This window comes from Aethina tumida, chromosome 3, assembly GCF_024364675.1.
Source record: "Aethina tumida isolate Nest 87 chromosome 3, icAetTumi1.1, whole genome shotgun sequence".
Lineage (NCBI taxonomy): Eukaryota > Metazoa > Arthropoda > Insecta > Coleoptera > Nitidulidae > Aethina > Aethina tumida.
Window position 1 is genome coordinate 15,968,762 of NC_065437.1, and position 24,942 is coordinate 15,993,703.

At 30.6% G+C, this 24,942-nt stretch overlaps 1 protein-coding gene across 1 annotated transcript in view; it reads right to left on the reverse strand.

Moving 5' to 3' along the window:
• LOC109600271 (uncharacterized) overlaps positions 1 to 24,942 on the reverse strand; it is an 87,682-nt gene that overhangs the window by 57,793 nt on the left and 4,947 nt on the right. The window contains exon 2 of the mRNA XM_049965521.1: positions 3,363 to 3,533. Within this exon, the coding sequence (XP_049821478.1) occupies positions 3,363 to 3,533 (171 nt within the window). The remainder of the gene's footprint in view (positions 1 to 3,362; positions 3,534 to 24,942) is intronic.

Sequence of the window (24,942 nt, forward strand, 5' to 3'; positions counted from 1 at the left end):
ATTAATTTCTTTTTAACATGTCCGGTGAATGTTTGTGTTGTCACAAACGATGAATTAAAATCAAATTCGTGCTGCTCTGTCACATGTATAAATGAGGGTTTACTTGAACTGCGTACAACATCAGTAATTGTTTTATAATGATAAAATAATCCTCTTACTTGAATTCTTATCCATGCACACTTCTTCACATTTTATTCATGAATGGAACTTCTCCAGCTTCATTTCCAACAAAGCTTTGCTTTGCTATCATTATACCACTTTGTTATGACAGCAAATTTTAAAAATATGTATCACTTAGAGTTGTAAAATAATTCTCTTAGTTGAATTATTTTTCTTGTGAATTTGGTTTTTCATTTTCGTTTAATTCCCAACAAGGTTTCTTGTAATACTTAAAAAATATTAAGTGTTTCACACTACGGACGGAAAATAAATAGTTTTGAATTATTTTCCGTCCACATTTAGTCCACAGTTTTTGAATGAAACAATTTCACTTTAAGTACATTCCCCATTAAGATTCCATATTTAATTGGACTCAAATTGATTTATAGAAATTAATTATCAGAATATCAGCCTAATAAACATGTTTATGGATGGAAATAATTGCAATTATTTATTACCCTTTATAAACTGCTTCGCAAGCTTAAACGCAACTGTGTGTTCCTGAGAATAATAATAATATTATTTGCAGTGTTGGATAAAGTAGTGGTTAATCTTTGTGAAAGTGGCCGAACGCAATGTGACGTGGCAAAAACATTAAATATTACTCAGAGTGCTGTTTCGAAGGATTTGTGTAAATTCCGCACTCAAGGTGCTACAGACAAATTACAAAAAGACTCTCCTCCAAAAGTCCTCGTAAAACATCAAGACAAATCACGGAGGAAAATTCAACACAATTTAATCTAGTTAGGAGCAGAACAGTGAGTAATCACCTTATTGATGCGGGACTACATGACCGTGGTACAGTTAATAAACCACTGCTATCAGAAAAAAACAACAGAGCATCCCGTCTGGCATTTGCAAACTCCCATTTGACGTGGACTCGGGAAAAATGGAACACTAACCTTTGGAGTAACGAAAGTAAATTATTATTAAATTAATATCAATGTTTGGGGATGATTTTCTCCATTCAAAGTTGGATCCTTGATTCAAGTGGAGGGTGAAACGGATTGTTTTTAATACAGGGACATACTGGAAAACACCATGTTTCAATTTGAAGATGAAGAGATGCCACTTCGTTGGATATTTATTTCAAAAAAATAACGATTCCAAAAATACGTCTAAAATCATTAAAGAATGATTTCTAATGAAAAACTTAACAGTGGTTGAATGACCGTCTCAGTTCCTCAATCGGACACTAAACAAACAAGAACTTCTTCAAACCATACTGGAGCAGTGGCAACAGATTCCAAACTGGTATATTATATGCCTAAAAGATGTGCAGTGATAGATAGCCAAAGATTACACCACAAAATATTGAAATATTTGAGTTATTGTTATTTTTTAATGAATATTAATAAAATATTCGGTCCTTTTTTAGACCAAATTGATTTTTTATTAAAAAAAAAACCTAAAAATTTGTGAATATATAGTGATTAATGGACAGATTTTGCAGTAACTTAGATTCGTTCAGATTTGTAACAGATCAGGAAAAACATTAAATTTGTTACAATTAAATATTTCATACTTTTTTCCATCACTGTCAATTAACATCTAATTTAAAATTTATTTTGATGTTTCAGATGGTTATCAGTAAAAATTAATTCATCATATTAAAAACTAGTCCAATTCGATATAGATGCTTTAATAAGTTTAACATTAATAGTTTACAGAAGCTTATGTAATCTGTGCTGCCTAACTCCGAACGAATCATTATAAAAGAATCAAAAAATACGTCATAACTTAATGGTATATTGAATATTTCATTGTAGCACACATTACTTAGAAATAAATCATTGTATAACATTAAAACTGTATACAGCCTTGTACAAAAACTAATTGCATACAAGTATTAATAGTTACAAAACAAAATAATAATTATTGAAATATTACAATCATGCTTTTTTCTTAAAAACGGTGTAAATTATACTTTTAAGACTCGAATAACGAGTTTCAGCTCTTTTAGATACAAATCAGACGCTTATCCGATAAATTAAGGATGCGATTAAATTAATAGAATAATAATTTTTCTATAAATTAACATAACTCCCACGTTCAAAAAATAATACGTGACTAATTACTAATGTTGAAATACAGTTAAATAAAATGCAAATTTCCACGTAACTGTACACAGTTTTTAAGCGATTTAATTTTAGGTAATTTCCACAGAAAACTGAGCAATTTTATATTCCGTGTTACTTTTTCACAACACAAATTCTATTGTCAGGATTCATTTATTTCTTAATAATGGATCACACCGTGTTATTAACCTGCATAATCTAGTTGCACACCTTTGGCATTTGTTCACGACTAATCGCGCCTCGAATTAAACGCGGTGGATGGAATGCAAATGTGAATTGCACTCCTTCGGCAAGCCGTCCGTTAAATGACAAATTGATAATTAAAGTGCAGCCGAAAGGTCAATGCCAATTAACGTCACACACACAATTTTAACATTTTAAAATTGTTTCGTAGGTAAACATTGTTGTGTAACTTTATTAAATGGAAAATATGATAAAGCCGCAACTTTATTACGTCCATTGTTTTATGGGTATCATAATAAAATATCCGGTATCACTGGCCTTCCGTGGCACTCGATTTTACTCCATCAGTTCTGCCATACGGTCATAACTGTAACCGTTTCGTCGAGGGTATTATCCTCGTACAAAACGTAAAACAAGAACATAAAAATATTTCTAACAGATCTTGCAGTCACACCAAATACAGTTAGCCGCCGCCGAGTCTAAACAAATTAATAACCGTGCAGTTACACACAGCATCGCAAATGAGACAGTAAATATTTACTTCTGGACCATAAAGCAAACAGTATACGCTAATTGCACATTCAAGACGGGGATTAATTTAAATAATAGCGCATTAAGAACGAATTATATCATATATGGTGATAATTGGCGGGTTTAGTTTTGCGGCGTTTATTTTAACGTTTTACTAATTAACCTCAGACGGTGCCAAACGACATAAACGACGTTGGGAAATCATAGTTATGGTCGTTTAATTGCAGCCTGTTTGAAGAAATAAAATTTGTTGCTTTTTCGATCAGATTTTTTGGGGTTCTTATTCGGTCTTTAAACTTACTTTCCTCGAGTTTCTAAAGTGCATCATTTTCTTCTGCATTTTTAGTGACACAGAAAAGCGTCTAGACAATGATTTCTTCTTCCCAGTTTATCAAATAAAATCGCAGTTACCTGTTCCATCGATGCAGATGACGGATCCGGTCTCAGAATCGGTGGCGAGCCATCCCACGGGAGAATTGGATTCCAGGTCGCTTTCGGAACGCAGATCATCCGACGTCTCCTCCTGGATCGTCTCCAGGTACATGTAGTGGCTTGTGGAGTTTGTTAAGAAGTATTCGGCATCTGAAACGACAATATTATGGTTATTTTGTTGCTTTTGAAGAAATATAATTGATACTTTCGTTGACTGAGATAATTTCTAAGACTTTTTCCTGGTATTTATGATAGGTATGAGTTCAGATTTATCAGTCCATTAAAGTTATTACGACAAAAAGCGCTCTCATTTCAAGTCAATAAACCATCTGTCAGGCACTAAAGACTAAATAGCTAATAACATCGACTTATAGATATTAGATGTCAGTCAGACTAGTGATTGTAAACTAAACATATGACCACTTACAACCATATGCTAATTGCATATCAATTGCAAATTGAGGTAATTTTCACTATTGAGTGCAAAAAACTGAAATTGTCCATCTAGGATTAACAAAAGTGACTAAGCTAATTTATTTACAGATAATTTAGCATAACTGTTGTTTAGTGCCAGGAAATTGCCATTTTGGTAATTCACCCAGCAGGAAATTAATTCAACCTAGATTTTAATAAAAATGATAAGATGATTGAATATCAAAATTTCATTTAATCTCTTGAGCAAAAAACTAAACAACTAGCAATAAGTAAAGCAAGTAATTTATTTTTAAGAAAAAAGTTCTAAAAACAATGGTATAATTAAATTACTACATGAAATTAAAAACAATATTTATTAACTATATATAATTGAGAACTGTACTATTATAAAATAAAACAGACAAAAGTAAAGAAACAAAATAAAATAACTAGGTTTTTAATATTTTTTATTAGTATTTATCTGGACATCTTCTTTTCATGGAAGAAGACGTCCAGATTTAGGAAGTGTTGCTACAGTTCCTCGGGTTTTAGAAGCTCAAATTGTTCGCAATACTTCAAATTTAATTGCGATAATTAAAATTTGTTTAAGACCTGATATGTACTTGGAAACAATAAGATTTTTAAGATCATTCGACAAAGGTCGTCTTGCAGGCATTATTTTTTAACTTTACTTAGTATTAACTAATCACCGTATGCATAAATTACTAAAGACAACTAAAATTAAATGATTTTTAATTATGTTGCTACTTTTTCACTGTTCAGTAAATAAAACAATTCATAAATACTTTATAAAAACGGATTATATTTAAATTCAAGTGTGATATCAATCAAGTTTTTATCAAAAATACATTTGTTGTTTTACTTGACTGGTTTTGTAGATACTTTTAATTTTTCCACAGAATTATGAATATGCATATTTTTTTATACCCACCTCAGAGGGTGCTTAATCTAATGGTGCAATTAGATTTGCTATAAAAATTTTACTAGTACAATTTCTTCAATTTTAAAAATTTAAATATTAAAAATTTAAATTTTTAATTTTAAATAATTGAATTTTAAAAATTTAAATATTAAAAATTAAAATTTTAAATTTTAAAATTTAAATATTAAAAATTTAAATTTTGATTTTTTTTTTTAATTTTTAATATTTAAAAATAATTAATATTTAAATAATTAAAATTTAAATATTAAAAATATAAATTTAATATTTTAAAAATTTATATTTTAAATTTTAAAATTTAAATATTAAAAATTAAAACTTTATTTAAAAATATTTAATATTTAAATAATTAAAATTTTAAATTTTAAAAATTTAAATATTAAAAATTTAAATTTTAATATTAAAAATATAAATTTTAAAATTTAAAATAAAATTTTTAATATTTAAAATTTAAATATTAAAAGTTTAAATTTTAAATTTTTACAGAAAACGAGCTGTTTTTAGCTGTAAACTCTTAGAAATCTGTATTTGCCTCTCGGTTTTGATAAGACTAAATTATAGTTTTTCTTACAGCGCCTGATACAGTTTGACTATGACCCAGTATAAAATATTTATGATATACAAAAGACTTTTGGTAAACTAATTTACGCAGTTCATTAAAGAATAAAATTAAATTTCAAGTAAAAATACTAGAATCCGATTCAAGTAGAACAGTTCCTATAATTATGGCCACAACTGTACATATTAGTAGAATTACTTGTTTCACAGAAAAGTTTTCAGATTTTAATCAAGACTTTAAAGAGAACAAATTAATAATAATTTGCAATTCCAGCAAAATTATTCAAATAGCAAGATAATAATTTTCAAGTGCAAGTTTTCAGAACTGCGTTTGTCATGCAGGACTCACTAACATTAATTTAAATGTAAATTTTAACCATCTTGAATAAAACTATTGTGCATACAAAAGTGTAATCGAAGCGATTGAACCGAACATATGGTAACAGACATGTTTCTCTCGCTCCATAATAGCTTCTTTCTTTCCAGCTAATTGCTAACATCGCCATAAAGCACACAGTGTGATTCGTGCTTACGCAAATCCATTATATCGTAAATAAAGCGGGAACAATATCACTGAAATTGCCGGCGCCATTGTCGATAACCGAAACTGAGCCATTCCGACATTTGTTCCGTATGATTCAACCGCAAAATAATCGTCGTTGCGTTCGGTAACGTTGCGTTCTTGAGTTACAATGAAAATAAATGAAGCGAACACGATTGCGGCGTTTATCCACAGAAGTTTTTCGTGGCGAAAATTATTGCACGTTGCACAAAACGAAATTGCGTCAGGTGCTTAAACGCTGCAGCTGCATTAAAAAAAAGCGCATGCCGGCTCGCATGCAGCACGCCTATGTTTTTCCACATTCTTGCGGTGACCGTAACTCAATACATACTTGAACTCGACTTGAAGACCTGGGCTCGATTCTAAAGACCTCCGCCCGTCAATAACATTTTTATTTGTCCATTTAAATTAATTGCATTATTGCCAAGCCATTGCTAAAGAGGGATAGGAAAATAATGATACTTTCTTACATTAAATTCAAACCAATAAATTCCTCAGTCCTTATTTTCAATAAATAATATTATTATTAACAAATTTGGTTTCTGAGTGAGTAATTTATCTCAGTATGGCATTTTGGACTTCATCAAATGTTGGATCGGAATAAACGGAAATCCAAGGGTGCAATATCGGGTGAGTATGGTGGGTGAGGCAGTACCTCGCACCCCAATTCAGGAATTTTCTCCAGAGTTCGTCTTGTGTGGTTTGCATTGTCGTGTTGCACAATTACTCCTCTTCTGTTGACAATCAAGACAAGATTGGTTGGTCCAGGTTTCAGCACTTCAATGAGAAAAATCCACTAATACTCCACCAAATACACAGAAGCACATTTTTGGAATATAAACTCGACTTCTCAGTATTTCGTGGTGTGTCATTTGGAAAAAGCCACTGCTTTTTGTGTTTTTAATTATCACATAGGGCCCATTTTTCGTCTCCAGTCATCAAATGATCAAAAAACAGTTCTGTATGGCACCGTTGACACAATACGTTGCATGTGATGGATTGGTTGGCTTTGTTCTCTTTGGACAGATTATAGTAAATGTTCCTGGATGGTCGATCAAGGTTGGTTAAGGGTCTTTGACAGTTCTTCGATTGCTTGACATCGATTTGCTTCCACTTCTGCCCTTAGTATGTCGTTGTCTTATGTCAGAGAGATTAAAATTACCGGATCTGAACTTGGAAAACCATCTTTGGTATTTACGAATACACTTTGCAAATGTTTTTGGCCTACATGGTTCCCTTACAACCCTTGTAAAACTCACAAATGATACAGTGCCCGATATGCTATTCCGGTATTTGGCTGGCAATAGCACCCCAAAGTGCAGAAAAAGTATAATATTGAATTATTTAGAAGGGAAAAACTCACAATAACCTTAAAATGACTTTAAGATGCAGAATGGGGTGACAAATGTCAATTAAATATAGGCAAGCGCAGAAACAACGTTACTTTCCAGTTCCCCTAATAATTGTGGAGAGACTTTTTCCACTTTGACGGGATATCAAAGTCTTTCAAGTTAAAATTAATAAATGATGTAGTACCTAGATGCATAAGTTTGATAATCTTTTTAGAATTCTTCATTTGGTGCAATTCTACGTGTGATTATCAGACAAACGATCATCGCTCTTCAGATTGTCTTTAGAAAAGAAACACCCGGATTGGCAACGTTAGCTTTGTCCGATTCGCATTGTTTCGATGGAGGATAATGCTTCTGGCGACTATAACTGCAGGCTCAATGCTACTAGTGCCAAAGAATATAAATAACATTCTGGTTTTTAAGTATTTATGTCGATTCTTATGCAAGTTCTTTGTCAGCCATTATTTATACAACGATAAAATTATTATTATTCGTTTCCATTTATAACTGTGTCTTCAGCGTGCACATTTACATTTACCTGCAAGCAGTTTATTGAATAAAATGTGTCCTAAATAAAATTCAGTTTGAAAGTTTACTTGTCCAATAGTCGTAAGACAGGAATGCGGTTATTTATAAATCGACAATTTCGTGTACAACGTTCCCCCTAAAATCAATAATCATAAATATCAAAACAAGCAGTAAATTCTTGCGTTACTCGCATACAACGACCATAACAAATCCATTACGAAAATTACAAATGGGAGTAAAGTATAAAGTGTTTTTACCATAATTATAAGTTTGACGAATTTCCTAAACTTTTTAATTAACAGCTGCAACCAAGAAAGTACTAGTGGCTAATTCCAGTAATTGTAAATAACCCAAACCCCCCAATTAATTCGGCCATTGTACCCGTTTGCAATTTTTAACAACCATATTTAAACGCCCATCATTAAATATGCCATTTAGTAGATTTTATGCAGATACGTTATTTTGCAACGTCCAAACTCCGTTAATCACGTATACCGAGAACGTTTTCGTTGTACCGTGCAACGAGTACTGCAACGAAACAATTAAACTTATTTTATGGACAGTTACGAAGTGATCCTGCGACCTTGTTCGACCTTATTACACGGTGACGGTGTAAATAATTTTCGAAATTCGATCAGCACGCACTTTTGCCTTTGGAACGGTTCACAATTATCGGCCGCTAATTACCGATTACATGCCGTTTCGTTTTGAACAAAAAAAACTCCCTCCGATATTTCCCACACAAGTTTTATCTCATGATCGTGTGTAATTGCTGTTTTATATCTGTTATAATTTATTGTAATTTATTTACTGTTACGTGCAGTGTCTTAAAGACTTCTTGAAGTGTATTGAACGCATGCAAATTGTTCAGTGTGTCCGTGTGTTGTTAATTGCTTCCGCATCTTTATAACATTTTTTGAACATGTAATTAAAATGAGTATTATTATAAATTATTGCTTGTAACAGTAAATTGTTTTAAGGTCATATCTGTTGCCATTAGTAGTACATTTTTTACAAAAAATTTGTGGAACTGAAGTTGGTCGGTAACAGTATCTAGAGTGAGAATTTCGTCTAATTTTTTAAACAAGATTACTCGAATGTTTTGATAAATCTAACAAAATATTTAGCACAAAATTCGAAGTCGAATTTGCGAATGACTACACTACATTTAATTGATAATTTAGAATTTATCTTTTGATGTTTTGAAGTTATAGAATTCTTCTGTAACTTAGAGAATTTTATCTTCTCAGTATTACGTGTGTTACCACCACTTTATTTTAAAATACACGACTTGAAAATAACAATATGAAATGTGGCAAATATTCTTAAGATAAATAAATATTTTAAATGTACCTTGAATTTAAATTAATAAAAAATTGATTTTTCTAATAAATGGTGTGCGAAACAATGTTATCCACGTTTATCATCTAAGAAGTTTTTTGAGATAAATATTAAGTATTAAATTGTCGTCAGGTTAAGATATTAAATTAAAAAAGAGAGAGTAAAAGAGGAAGTTCTAACGTGGGTAGAGCATAATCTGGAGACGACTGTGCAGAGAATGTCACCAAAGGTGGGAGTTAATGCTCCTCTTGTTTGGAGATTCCACTTGTCATGTGCAAGGAGTACAGGTCTTAAATCTATTTATCATCAAACTCGATTACGTTTTGCCGTTAGACTCATTCCAAAAATGCACCAGACCCTCGTTTTCGTTCTAAACTTGTTTTTATGGAGGTTACCCAAAATGGAGTTGTCAATTTTCACAATATGCCTGTCTGGGAAGTCAAACATTCAGTGTAATGGTATTAATACCACTTTTTTCATTAAACGTTTGGATGGGTAATTTAGTCGACACATTACTTCATCTAGTTATCAAACCAACAAACAACAAGTTGTTTACAATTAATTCCTGCAAAATATCAAGATGAGAGCAACAAATGAGTTTATTGTCCGCAAGATTGCGTGATATAAACCATTAGATCAGGAACATCAAGATCTGAATATATTACAAGAGTAGAATAGGAAAATTTAACATTGGTAGAGCCTAATCTGGAAACGAGTTTGCAAAGAATGTCAACTGAGGTAGGAGTTAATGCTCCTCTTGTTTGGAGATTCCATATATCATGTACAGGAGTGCAAGCCTTAAATCTATTGATTATCAAGCTTTTGACGCTGGATTCTTCGTCAAGAGGTTACCCAAAATGGAGTTGTTAATTTACACAATATACATGTTTGGAAAGACGAAAAGGTTCTAAGATATGAAGACATGAAGTAACTTGGGATGCTATACCTCAAGAGAAAATAGACAACCTTTAATATTTTATTCTCAAATTTTAATCGTTTACTCCTTGCTATAACATCTATGTTTTACCAAAAAATATTAAATTTGAACAACCCCTTCTTTGTGTTGCAATTTCTTTGTCACTCAGTATATAAACCCATACTTAAAACACTGTTCCATGGTACTTGAGAATTGAGAGCAATTTATATATTTTCTGTAACTTTGTTTTTGTTAAAAACTGCTCATTTGGGGGGCTCAATATAATTGAGACTTTTTCTGCTTATTTTACATTATTTTAAAACTCTGAATAAAAATAGATATACTATTTTGCAGTTTGCAAAAGGTTTCTCTTCTCATCTTTCGTGTGAATCACTAATTGAGATGTAATTAATGTAAATAGCACATCTTTTATTCAATTATTCATCCTGTTTTACGAACAAACATATAAATTTTCCTAATAATAACAACTTTAAATGTAATGTATGTTTTCATTCAAAATCAAAATTTTTAGAGCATTTCTAACACACAATTTACATAATAAAACGTAATTTTTATTAATATTACAAACCTTAAGTATAATCTGTACATATAATTACATATATTTAGACAATTGGGTTATAAACAAATACATAAACATAAAAACAACACGGTTCTCACAATTCACACATTTCCATTGAAACCAAACGCAATCAAAATTAAGATTAATTCACGTCGGCGTGATTACAACACCGACCCAGTGCAACGGCACTCCTGGTAAAATTCGCCGCACAACTGCAACATCCTTGTATTGTTTTAGAAATCATCGACAGATGATGTCGGTTCTGAACGTTCGCAAATAAATTTGTTAAATGCGTTTTAGGTGTGTGTTTCTTTTATGGCGGCATTACGAAACAGTTACTTTATTATTATTGCAGCCAGTTCCTTTAACGTTCAAGCGAAATAATACCACAAAGTCGTAACAGAAAAGCCAAGACCGCTTCGGATCTATTATTTGCGCTAGAAAATCGACGTCCCCGACTAATTTTAATCACATTAATCCGTCGCATCGGTCGGATTTAGTGCCGTCATAAAAACCTGGGGAGTCGACTTCCTGCCTGATTTATTAGGAAGTGAACAGGAAGCTCGGAAGGAAGGAATCGGGCACGCCACTCTTTCATTTAATTCCGTCCATTAGACGATCGTGATCCATATTAAATGCAAGGAAAAAAAAAAACGTGAAATAAACGTTTCGCCCGGTTTGTGCGTTCGCCTGTTCGCCAGTCGTCACACCTTTGTGATCGCGTTTCCGTTCTTGAAAGGTTTACGTCCGTTTCATGGTTACGGAGATCGGAGTGCGAGCGGTACATGTCGCCAGGTGGTTCGGTGTTTCATTTTTTTATTTTGCTGATTAGGTCCAACGGGAAGTTATCTCAATAATGATGCAGACTTGTTTTGGAAAGCATTTATTTGACTTGAGAAATGAGATGTTATTTTTTAAAAACATTGTGTTTTAAGTTATTAAAAAATATCATATAAACACAGTATGTCACTATTTTTTCCAAAGATATTTTTCATTGGTATAATATGTGAATGGTAAGGTTTTTAATTACTAGGTGTAAAATTGTTCATAGATCAGTTTACATTTTATCCGATTAGATTGTAAATTCCTCTGTAGCAATGTCAGTATATTTTTGACAATTTTGGTTTATCATTTTGTACGTTTTAAACGAAATAATTTTTTATTAGTATAAACTACCTAGTAATTAAAAACCTTGTTATATGTACTTTTGAGAAAATTAAACAACAAATTGTAAAAATGTTCTTGAGTTCTGGAGTAAAATTGCAGACGATTTAAATTTAAACAATCAATCATTTCGAGGACACTGGAAGTTACAAAAGTGGTAGAAAATGCAAGACTAACAGAGTGGTGAACAGGAAAATAAAAATGCTTCCTTTTCGCCACCCTTTTATCAGCACATCCTATATAAATTAAGAAATAAACGACGTCAATGTGTGGATTAGTACCATGAGAAGAAGACTAAAAGAATCTGGTCTCTACGGCAGAAAATCAGTAAAGAATCCCTTTATTTCTACAAAAAATAGAGCAACGAAACTGCTTTTTGCAAGAGGAGATGTGAACTGGACATATGAACAATGGAAAGCAATTTTGTTCCGAAGTTTAAGTTAGTTAAAGAATGATTCCCTTCTCAAGAAGTACGAGTACTGTCTTGGCCAGCACAAAGTCCAGACCTCAATTCAATTGAAAATCTTAGGTTAGGTTAGGTTCAAAATCAGTGAAAATATCTAATGATTATATTGGAAAGCCATTAAATCAATGAAAAAAGGTTTATTAGTTATTAAAAATAATGGATATACTACTAGATAGTAAATAAATGGAGGCTAAATGTACGTAAAATTGTTTTATTTTGTAGTTTCTCTACTTTGGACGCTTGATTTTTTTTAAATATTAACTACTACCACTATCGTCAACTGAAATTAAAGCCATGCTGGAGGAAATGGGATAGCAACCCTGATTTCTACCAAAAAGTCTATTTGCTTCCACATATTGAAGACATGATGCTCTTAATAAATGTGTTTCAACATGAAAGTGCCAAACACAAATCTAGAATTGTGACGAATTAGTTAAAAGGCAAAAGCATCGATGTTTCATCTTACCTATCCCAATCTTGTAGGTATTAACCCTACAAAAAACATGAGAGAGCATGTTTATAACCAAATTCGATATAAAAATTTAAAAGAACTCATCATAATAATTCAAAAAGCTTCACATTAAATAAAATAGTTATGACTAAATTATTTAATATTTTAAAAATTTGCTATAATAATGACCTTAACTGTATATTCTCTTTAGCAGCCCAAGATATAATACTTCTATAATCTTTACAAAACATATGAGGAACATATTCTATCGTGTTACTTGACCTAAAATTTGAAATAACTAATAATAACTGTTATTTTACACATATAATAAGTTAACACCAACGTAAAGAAATCTGTTAATTAAAAACCTTGCTATAATGTACTTAGAAAGAAATCTTTTAAGAAAATTAAGGACAAAAACTAATAAAAAAATTGAAAATAAAATAAAACTCAAATTTAACTTATTCATTCAACAGACCAAGAGACATAACTCTTTCTATAATCTTCACAAAACACATGAGGAATTATTATCGTGTTACTTGACCTAAAATTTGAAATAACAAAGAATAATAAACTTTTACAACCGTTTTTCTTGTACTTATAATAATTTTAATACCAACATAAAAGATGCCATGAGTAGAACATTTTTGAAATGGTTTTTAAAAAAATTGATCAATAAATTCTATTTATCTTCTAGGACTAGTTGAACATAACAAGTACCCATTTTATTCAACTGTAACGTCAAATAATCAAAAAATAGTATTTGTTACTGTACCATTTAATGTAAACTTTATTATCCAAGTCGTATTTTTTAACTATTCAGAAGTACAAAGACTATATATATATATATATATATATATATATATATATATATATATATATATCTTCAGTAGCCCAAGAGATAAAAATTGTTTTAGTAATCTTACAAAACACATGAAGAAGAATTTTATCGCGACTTATAATTTGAAATAAGTACAAACAATATTTTATAACTATTTTCCTTATAGATTCAATAAATAGACTTTCCAGAAAATATCGTTTTGTATATATGTATAAAGGCAAAAATTGTTATTGCATCAAGTTCCAAGTAAACTAGTCGTATCAATTTAACCAAAGTGGAACAACAAAAATAAAATAGTTGCCACACGTGACACAAAAATTGTATCAAAAAAATTATCTATTTTTTAAAATCAAGTGAGAAAAAGTGGATCGCAAGAAACAACTAGAGATAATTGTTTAATAATGTTAATTAAATTGAACCATCATTTTAGATTTCACTCCTGATAATAACACAGAAAGGTCTTAGATCCAAATTGCGTAATTCAATAATGGGGGAAAGGCGATGAACGACTTAACAATAAAAGTCAGTCTAACAAATTTGGTTATTCCATTGTGTCGAAATAAATTGATGCAAGAGAGGAATTTTTGACAATCAAACAATTATGTCGTTTCCAATCATTTGTGCCAATTACAATTCATAATTCGAATGCAAACAAGGAAGCAGTTTGATTAATTTGGAACATTGATGTGATTAATCAATCAATTAATTTTCTGGGAAATCATTTTAGCACAACAAAACACTAATACAAATAGAGTGAAAGTAGAATTTTTCTTATATAAATATCCTGCTGATTGTTATCATTTACGAAGAACCCAATATTCATCGGTGTAGAAATAAGAGTTTCTGGTTCGTATGCTAAACAGGATCGTAAATAATTAAATAATTATTGAACGAACAGCACAAGTTATTAATTATTCCTTATCTGTTTGGATTTTATTAATGACTTCTGAACATATACAGAATAAAACTGGAATTGATTGCCCTGTTTTGGTTTAGATGTTCGAACTGATAAAGTGTGAATTTCATTAGAAGTTAACACTGACTCAAACCGAGTAAATATTAAATTACATACTAAAAGTTCAATTTATATATTTCACTTCTGATTTGTAATTTCCACAATTAATTTGGTATTTTATGTTCGTGCACGTAAAATTTACAGTGTAAATTATTGCTGTCACGCAATATTAATTAGTTGGACTAAAAACAGAAAATTTTAATGGGCATTTTTCTCGGCTGAATGGATTTCATGTGCGGTAATTAAACCAATTCTTATACATTTTTTATTAATATGTACCACCTTTCACAAGGTGCAGGTACAACAAATTTCAGCTGCAACAGTTATTAAAAGATATCCGGAATAGATTTCATAAATTTCACTCGTTTTGGGACAAAAGCTGTGTCACACAAATGAAGAATTATCATCCACAAATAAAAATAAGTGACATAAATCAACCGGAATAGACACATTAAAGCAAATCATTCTTTCAGTTTTCTGTCATCAAACCGCCGATGAATATTTGATGCGACACAAGAAAGTGAAAAACTGCTGAACAATTTCCATGTCGCTCAGAACAGTCACGCATTTCGTATCCCACATCAATCATGGATCGAAAACGACCCGTTTGTGCATATTAATCGCAAACTTTAAAAGTTTCCTCGACGTTCCCCGAGACGTTCACTTCCTGATTCAATTGTGTTCGTTTTAATTACCCGAGGAAACAATGGCGCCGAGGTCTGGTTAACATAAAATGCGATGTACACGTTGATAATTAATTGCAGACTTTAATAAGCTGTCATTTGTAGAAGATTGACTATTGAAACTAGACGTAACAACGAAAGTGATGATTATTTTTTTATTAACAGAGAAATTTCGCATCGTATTATTATTATTTCGTTCGTTTTCAATGCACCTCTGTCCGGATTCGTGGAGATCGTCGTGCTCTTCAGTTGCGGTGTCATTCAATTTCTTAATGTGCCTTCAACTGTGAGTTCCCAAGTGCATTATCACATCGAAAATAATTAGATGAAAGTTTCCAATTAGATGAAAGTTTCCAACTTGGCGAATCCTGCCAAATACACACAAACAAAAGTGATTTGAATTCACTTTTCTTATAGATTTATTTATTTGGTCCATTTTAAACTATTTTTTAACATGAGAAAGGTGTTAAACGGTATAATTCATTAACACTGTATAATTTGACAAAGTGGGTAAACCGATTTTTTAACTTTCGCACTTTATTTAATGGGTATCAAAATTAGATTGAAATTTTACGCTTTTTTAATCACAACTCAAAAAATTACAAACAATTCGTTACGGCTTTGCAGTTTCGAGATTCCTGCAAATTTGATTTTGACAATTCATGTGTCATTTCAATTTCACCAATAGCGTCGCCGTCTTTCATTGATGTAAACATTGTTGTGTTGGTGCTTTCTTCATTTATTTGATTAAGTCACTTCCGAGAGTATTTTAACTTTTTCTTTTTCTTCCCCTAAGAATTGAAATACGAATTTAAACGTCTAGATAAAATTATACAGAGTATACCTTAACAAAAAATCTAAATTTTATCTGTTTTTTGCATATTACAATAAGTTGATTTCTGATAAAAGAAGATAAAAGTTTTTAGTTGTATAATTAATATATTTTTATTATCCACACTTGAATAATTATGAAAACTATGTGTACGTTCTAAAAAAATTTTGTAAAAATTTGGTGAAGAACCAGCTAATCAGGTTTTGTAACAAGAATAATATAATTGAAAATGGTTTCAATAATGAAATAAAATAATAAAATTATATTAGGAGTTTTCATGAATTTAGGAAGAACTTTTGAAACGTTGGACAAAATATTAGTTGAATAAGATAGACTTTGGTGGAACTGTACTTAACTGGTTTCAAAGTTACTTAACAAACCGATATCAAAAAGTCAAATTAATAAATGAAATTGGTGTTCCACAAAGAACAGTTCAACTTATAGGTAAATAATATTGTTGATAATCATAATGATGTCGTTTAAAACTGTAATTCAGGAGTTATATGTAATCATTAAATGAATATATGATAATATTTTAAGCATAAATATAGATAGAAGTTTATTTTGATAGGTTATTCTTATAAATTATCTTGAAAATATAACAAAAATTAAATACCTAATTATGATTATAGATATTAACTTAAATTTTAAACGACATTACAATTATATTTTAAATCTATTTTCCACTATTTGGGAAAATGGCTTGCAGCTACAAAACGAGAATATTAATTTTTAAGGCAACCATTAGTCTTCATTTTAATTATTGTAAGTCACTTTTGTTTAATTGTAACTTGAATGAATTAAATCACTTTCAGAAACTACAAAATAAATGCGTAATATGGTAATATTGAAGGTCAATAAATATATTCCAATAAAAGATATGCTATGTGTTAAATTTTATGAATAGTAAACAAAGAATTATTTGAACTTATTTATAAAACCAGATTACACGATCATATTTGTATAGAAAATTAATGTTATTGGCATTCATGAATATACTAAAGAAAAAGAGAATTTTTGCAAGTTAAAAAGAAATCACTGTACCTGTTATATATATTTACTACTTAATTATTCTGATAAAATTTTAAACACTATTTCCTGGATCTTGTATCTCAATATCCGCCTATGCATTAGGTGTCGGTCCAAATTTCGCCACACCTCTGGTACCGCCAAAATTAGCTGCTGCCGGTCTTTATAATGGTTTTGGCGATTCAAAACTCTTCTTTTCACAGCATCTCATACTTTTTCTATTGGATTAAGTTCCGGGGAGTTTGCTGACCAAGCTAAAACACTTATGTCATTCTCTTCGAATGCTGCTTGAACGATCCTCGCAGTATGTGGCCCAGCGTTATCCTGCTGGAAAGTAAAATTTGGAGCCATATTGGTTAAAAAGGGTAACACAATAGGTAAAACTCTGTAACAGCATTCAAAGTGGTTTCCATTAAAAAGAGTTCTTTCGCCGGTGTTAACAACAAAATATCAATTAACCTCCTCCAAAATTTATGGTTTCCAGGTTCTCTCCAGTTACGTATTCTTCCATAATCTAGTGATTAAAATCTTGATTCGTCAAAAAAGAAAATACGGCTCATCAATAGGACTCCAATTAAGAAGTTCTTTAGCCTAAATATGATTTACAGGGAGCAATCGGGATATCCTTAAAGGTCGTCTCTGAAATAGACCTCTAAGGCTCTAAGTCCCAATTGCTCTTAATTTTTGTCACTTCAGTCGATAGTTATCGATAGATCACCGGCTTCGCCAACGGTTTATATAAACAAAGCTGTGGACAAGATGTTTGTTTATTGTATATTTTTTAATTAAATTTATTAAATCTTAAAACCTTGAAATTTAAAACACTAGAATTAAGAAATCAATAAAAAGTTAAACTCTTCAGACACGCGAAGCTCAATTATATTCTGCCATAACAACATTTATTTTATTTCATTTTCAAATGTAAAATAATCGATAAAATTAATTGAAGGTCTTTCTTTGTAGTCCAATATTCCCAATTTTATGTCGAATTCAATCCTTTAATATCACATAGAAAATGCTTGTTGTCTTGCACGTGAGTCAGATTTAACAATTCAAAAGCTGTACAGACAATTATTCAATATTCGACACGTAATTTCCAGCGAAATTTCTTTGGAATTCACGTCGCAAATCGAAATCGATAAATCTCAGTTTAATATTATCTCAAAACGCACCGTTCAAATGCAAACGAATTCTTCGTTAACGTGTCATAATACTGCTTGAATGCAAATGCACGATATTTATTTTGTACGCAATTAGTATGCAAGTGAATTAAAACAATACTGTTAGAGTGTCTGATCTCGTACGGACTTTCACCGAATCCGGCATCACACCCAATACGAACGTAACAGTTCTCGTGCACGTACTTTTGGGTTAATGGTTCGAGAATCCAATAATTTATTACGTGTGCTTTATGGGTGATTTGTTAGGAGAAATGCGCCGTGTACGACTAATCTGATAATGTTTTGATTAAGCAATAAATAAAACGCCGAGGCTAATTAAATTTACTTAATTACGTGCCATTGTTGGTTTCGATAATTGAGGTACAGAATTGCCAAAAACTAAATTACCTCATTATCCAATGACCATATTTATTCAATAAACTAACTCAGCACCACACAATTACTTTAAAAGCGAACTTTCGTTCTCAATTTTAGACATTTTTTATTATCCTCCAAACTCAATTTTTATTGGCCCAACAAATTCCGTCCTAAATTCCAGAATTCATTTAAATAGTTTACGGTTGCGGTGCACAGACATAATTGACGTTAGCTTTGTGGCACCAATTCGAATTCCATTCCTAATTTCCATTCGGATGTAAACGGGACCGTTCTTATTTCTGTAATTATCTAATTACTTTTGAAAAATGCCGATTCATCCGATCGGTTTAATTGAATGCAGAGAAAACTGCTTTCTCGATAGTTCGACTGTGTTTGTGGATAATCATTATCCAAAATTAAAAAATATTTATTGCATCTCGGATCATTAGACACTTTCAAATAAAATCTAATGCAAATGTCTTGTTTGATGTTTGTTGCTCCCAGTTTAGTATCTGTTGCACGCGATAAATATGCATTACTTGCAAAATTTGAACGTAACAAGGGTTTTACTTTCGGAGACAATGAATTACGATGACTTTCTTCGTGTCTGAATTACTTTCGTGTATGCTAAAATAAAATAATTTAGAGCTCTCGCTTTGTGTTTCGTGAGTCCATCATTATGTAAAGCATTAGGTAAGTGGAGCTTTTAAAAATGGAAATGATCCGCCATTCAGGATGTTTGTCGCATTCAATTGTCGGCAACATTCAACATTTGTTTTTCTATGGGGATTAACAAATTTAATTAAATGGAGATTCATTTATGGTAGGTCAAAAAGCCCACGTTATGAATTTAAATATAGACATCTGATGTGTGCAGAAAAAAACCGAACACTTTCTAAAAACATTTTCGAGAACCTGTCAACTTTCATTATCTACCCATAAAAAATTATCTTAATTTTAAAATTATATTGTCGCGATAGTGGTATTTTACGATTGAACGTAAATGTGTTTAATATTCAAAGGAACTATTTGTGTTATTGTGATTTGATGTTCTCATAAAACATAAAAAATCAAACCAGTTTTCCGTGACTATTAATCAATGTTCAGGGGAATTAATTACTTTGTCTGGAGAACCACTTCGATTAAGTACAGTTAGGTATTAATAAATGTTTCTTAAACACAGCTTGGATGGATCTTATTTTGTAAGCAAATAAAATATCAACTTTGGGATTAACTACATAATAAAGTTAAACAAATCTGGTACATACTTAAGTAACACTTAACATGGGTTTGTCCTTGAAATGAAAAATAGGAATACATCTAACATGTTACGTACCACAACTTTATATTTTTTATATGTTAAGAAAATTGAGTATGGAAATAATTTGTTTCTGTATATTATTAAATTGCCATAATTATAAAAATAAATTAAAAATATGAGCTGTACTACTTAAATTAGATACCAGTACTTATAATGTTTATTATTTTTCTACTATGCAACTATTAAACCTAGTTTTATTTAAAAAAAAATTGCGTACCTTTTTATATTTCTGCTTTTTACTTTATGGAGTCTCATTTCTGTGAATTTAAATCGATTATTTATTAGCTTTTGCTTATTATTTAATCCTTGGTCGAAAAATAAATAAACTCAAATTTTTATGAATATTTTCATGACTTAATAGGATAAATTTAAAATATTTATTAAAAAACTATTAAAATCAGTACGCATTGGGATTCGAATGCGAATATCTTCTAAACTATTAGAGTAATCGATTAACCCCACAAGACCTTTCTTGTAGAGCGTTTAATTTCCCGTAAAAATATGCGTTGGGCAATATTTGCTTATCTACCAGTTATAAAATTTAGAAGTAAAAAAAAATTTTCTTCAAACTTTGACCTTCAATATCTTCTAAACGGTAAGAGTTATGAAAATATTTTAAGATATCTTTTTTGTAGAGGGTTCCATTTCCTACAAAAATTGTAAATAGAAATTTTCTGTACTATCAAGTAATGGCGAGATATGGATTTAACCATATGGAACTGAAGAAAAAATGGAAAACTGAGATGAAGAGGACTTTCCTATTGAAATTAAGACCTCATCTTTGGCGAGAATTTTTAAAGGTATCTATGAATCGATTTTTCAGAGAGGGAAATTAAAAAAAGTCGATTTTTATATAAAACAACAATGTTCTTCCAGATACTGAAGAAATGATGCTCTAATAAATCTGTTTTAACTTGAAAACGATGTTCGTTTTGCCCATTCTAATCTTCAGACATCAATCTTAGGGAAAACAGGGGAGGATCATTAAATCATTAAATAACATAATTCAGAAAAATAAATGTAACATTTTATAATATAGGAATATTGAAAAAAAAACAACAATATTAAATTAACATATAATTTAATATTTTAACACTTCAAATTAAATATAAGACGTATGATTAAAATATTTAATATTTTAAAATATTACTATAATAATGAACACTATTATAAGCCACATCTAACAAATTAAATCCCAATGTTTCTGATAATTTTGAATATATTCTAAAATTTGAACTCTTAGGTCTTCTTTAAACAGATCTTCACAAAAAAGGTGAAAAAGCCACCTTTAATATTGTTGATGGATCGAAATTTTAAAATAATAATAATAATGATACTTTACGGGATAGATATCTTTTGAGTAAAAATGTATAAGACGCTGATGATAATTTATATTCCACATATATTATATGCATAACATAACTACTTTTTATCACAGTTTAATTACAATTAGAATTGACTGAAAGCAGTTTAGAAAATTACACACACTTAAGATAGTCTCCTATCACCAATCATCAGCTTTCCAAAACATATAAATTATAAAACTGCCCAAAACGTTTGCCGACAATTTTTCGTTACTTGACAATTGAAATCAATTAAAAATTTCTCCCCGAAGAGAAAGGATACCGACAAAACTGATCGGATAATAACCACATATTAATTACAGGCATAATAGATACAAGTAATTCATCGTTTAGGCTTCACACAACTTTTCCGTACTACTTTCTTGGTCTAGAAATCACACGAGAAAAATCGCGATTCGATATCATAAATCATATGCGAGAATTATGTTACGAATGTATCGGGTTTCGTTCCCTTTCGTCCCGTGAATTTTTGAAGCCGGACTTTCACACGTAAACGCCTAATTGCGCTTATAACAAAACTGCAACAGTTAATAGTGGGTAAAAATCCGAAAGTGCTCTCATAATAAACCACAAAAGCGTTTTGCATAATCCATAGAAACTTTTTTTTATGTTCTAACAACCGTTCAAGTGGACGTGTGGTAACATATTACTTATTTGGTTCGTCTCCAAGATTCAAGCACAAATAATCGTCTTTTGTTTTGTTTCTGTGTCAAATAATAAAATAGAACGTAGATTAATGATTGTAAATAACAATACTTCACCCACAGGTTCGTATATATTTATCATCATCGATAAATTAATCATCGCAAATAGATATTGCAAACCGTCACCTTGGGAAAGTAATCATCAACTTCCTTATAAACCACTTCATTTAGTTACGTACAATAAATAATCACCTAGAAAAAAATATGCAATGATAATAAATGCTAAAACCGACCAAACGTGTTTACATTCGCCTTACCCATAAAAATCGAAAGGAGTAAAAACTGCCCCACGTAAACACTATCAAATTGTATCTCGAGTTGTGCGAAAACTGACCTTGCCAATTGCGAGAAACAAACACCAACAGTACAAGCCTTTGTACAATTAAAATCATTTCCTGTGAGTCATTCGTCCAGTTTTTCACGTGCATTTCCACATATGCAATTAGAAAAACTGGCCGACACCACAACAAATCTCTCGCAACAATTTCGCCTTGAACTTTCAGACAACCGGCACCTAATTAATAGCAAATTATCGTAAGAGTGTAAATTACAGCACAATTTCAAATGTGTACAATTGTGGGTGGTGCAATTGTTGAACGTCTTTTGTCTAGATCAAAATTACAAAGTGACTATCAAAAGATTACGGTTTCGGTAACCGATTGTTCACAACCTACATCACGTTGTAAAACATCCAGCATTCAAACGTACTGTACAGTGTGAGAAAGTTACGTGGGCAGATGAAAGAGCCCACAAATTTTGCCAACCTGTTCGTGTGTGATTCACATGTGGAAATTAAGGCGAATTAAAGTATCCTTTAATTATGCGCATGCATTTTTGGCTGGTGATTAATTAAAAAGTTCAAGGCAATATTTACTACGCTATTTTTAGTTTATGAAAACAAGAATATAAAATAAAAATTACAATAAGGCATCGAGATAAACGAGAAAAACATTTTAAAAATTAGCTCCCAAATGAACTTTTATATGATAATTATTTGAACATTAAAAATATTAATCTTTGTAACACACGCATATTTAAGTCGATACTTGGTTTATGGCAAATTGTTACTATAATAGAATAAAAATTATTTATGTACAGTGTAAATAACTCTTTTATTGAATGTGAACTGTTAAAATAAAATTAATTTACTGTTGTCGTTTTATACGTTATTATAAAAACTACTAAATTCTTATTATATAGATAATGTTACATATATTTTTCTAAATTAAGCTGGACATAAATATAGCAACATTGTATAATAAGTATCCTTTTTGTTTTATAATTTTGACCCATCTATGTGGTATAGGCTCAATCATGTTTCAGATACATTTAAATGTATTTAAACCAATCCGTCATAATTCATAATTGATTTGGATTTGAGAACGTTTTCATGTTATTAAGATCTTCAATATATGGAAGCAAAGTATTCTTTAATATATCATAGTGCTTAAATCAGTCTAAGAGGTGCCAACACCAGAAGAAATAGCATAATTGAACCATCACCATGCTTCACTATGGGTATATCACGGTTTTTTCTGTAGGTCTGGGGTCATACGAGCCCCCATCCACTAACCATCTTCTCACAGTCCTTGTATAAAGTTCATTAAGTCCAATTTCCTCCAGATTGGCTTTAATTTCAGTTGAGGATAAGATTGAATTGATGTTAACATTATCCAGTTATCGATATTCTTCCAAGTTTTTCTTACAGTTTCACTTTGTCCAATGATTAAACAATCATAATAAATAAAAGGCCGTCATAAAAATAAAAAAGTACGCAATTTTTTAAAGAATAAAATTAGATTGTACAGTTGCAAAGTAAACAATAGCAAGAACAGTAACAGAAAAAACAATGAATATTATAGATACTGCCAATCAAATTCAAGAAATACAACTCATATTTTTAATATATTAAAGAACAAAACAGAATTTATTGTTTTTTCGTAATAAACACACAACAGATAAAATGTAGATTAACTACGTAAATTAAATTTGTATTATGATGATGAATTTTTCAATCATCAGCGTATATGTCGAAGTTGATTTATTGGTCGATAACCTAATATTTACATAAATAATCCAATATCGATATTCAAACAATTGTAAATTAATAAACTGTATTGAAAGTTAATTGGCAACCAATCAAGGATTAAGCGACAGCGTTGTTAATTATCTATTAAGCTTTTAATTAGCTATTCATATATTAAAATCTTTTTAATTTGTTGACTGATATAATAGTAAGTCATTTTTAAGGTACAACTAACAAAATAAGTTGTTATCTACACAACAAATTAATTGGTAAAACCCAACTCTGAAGATATATCAATATGCCTACACTGACATTAATTCACTGTTCTTGTTTAAGAATTATAGTATGAGTTGTTAGTAAGATAAAGTATAGTTCCATCAACTTTAAGACCATGTGTTTCTTAAACATAACTGGACAAATGTTGTTTGATTTGAGTTAATCAATTAAATTACTTATTAAAATTAATTCGAATTGTTCAAAATCCAAATTAAATAATGGCATATTGCGAAATGCATGAGATCCGTTTTGAACCTCGTGAAAGTATTTTTGATTGGATTCCGGCCAACAGATCCGTAGTCTGATTAAGGCGAGCTCAAGGATAAACAAACTGTTGTTTCGTACCACTTGAATTTGTTTAAATTGTTACAATTGTCGTGGATTATAAATAAAATCGAATTTATTCGAGATTGTTTACATTAAAATTCACACTCCCAACAAGGAAATGTATCTATGTTAATCAGTGTCGCCTTTATGGCTTTATTATTAATTATCGCCCCGGGATTTGCCTATTGTGCTTAATTTAATTCAGTTGTCTCCGGTTTTATTAATAAAATGTCGTGATCGATTTGTTATTTTAATTAGCTACAATAAAATACTATTATTATTTAGAAACTGAAATAATAGTACCCGTATG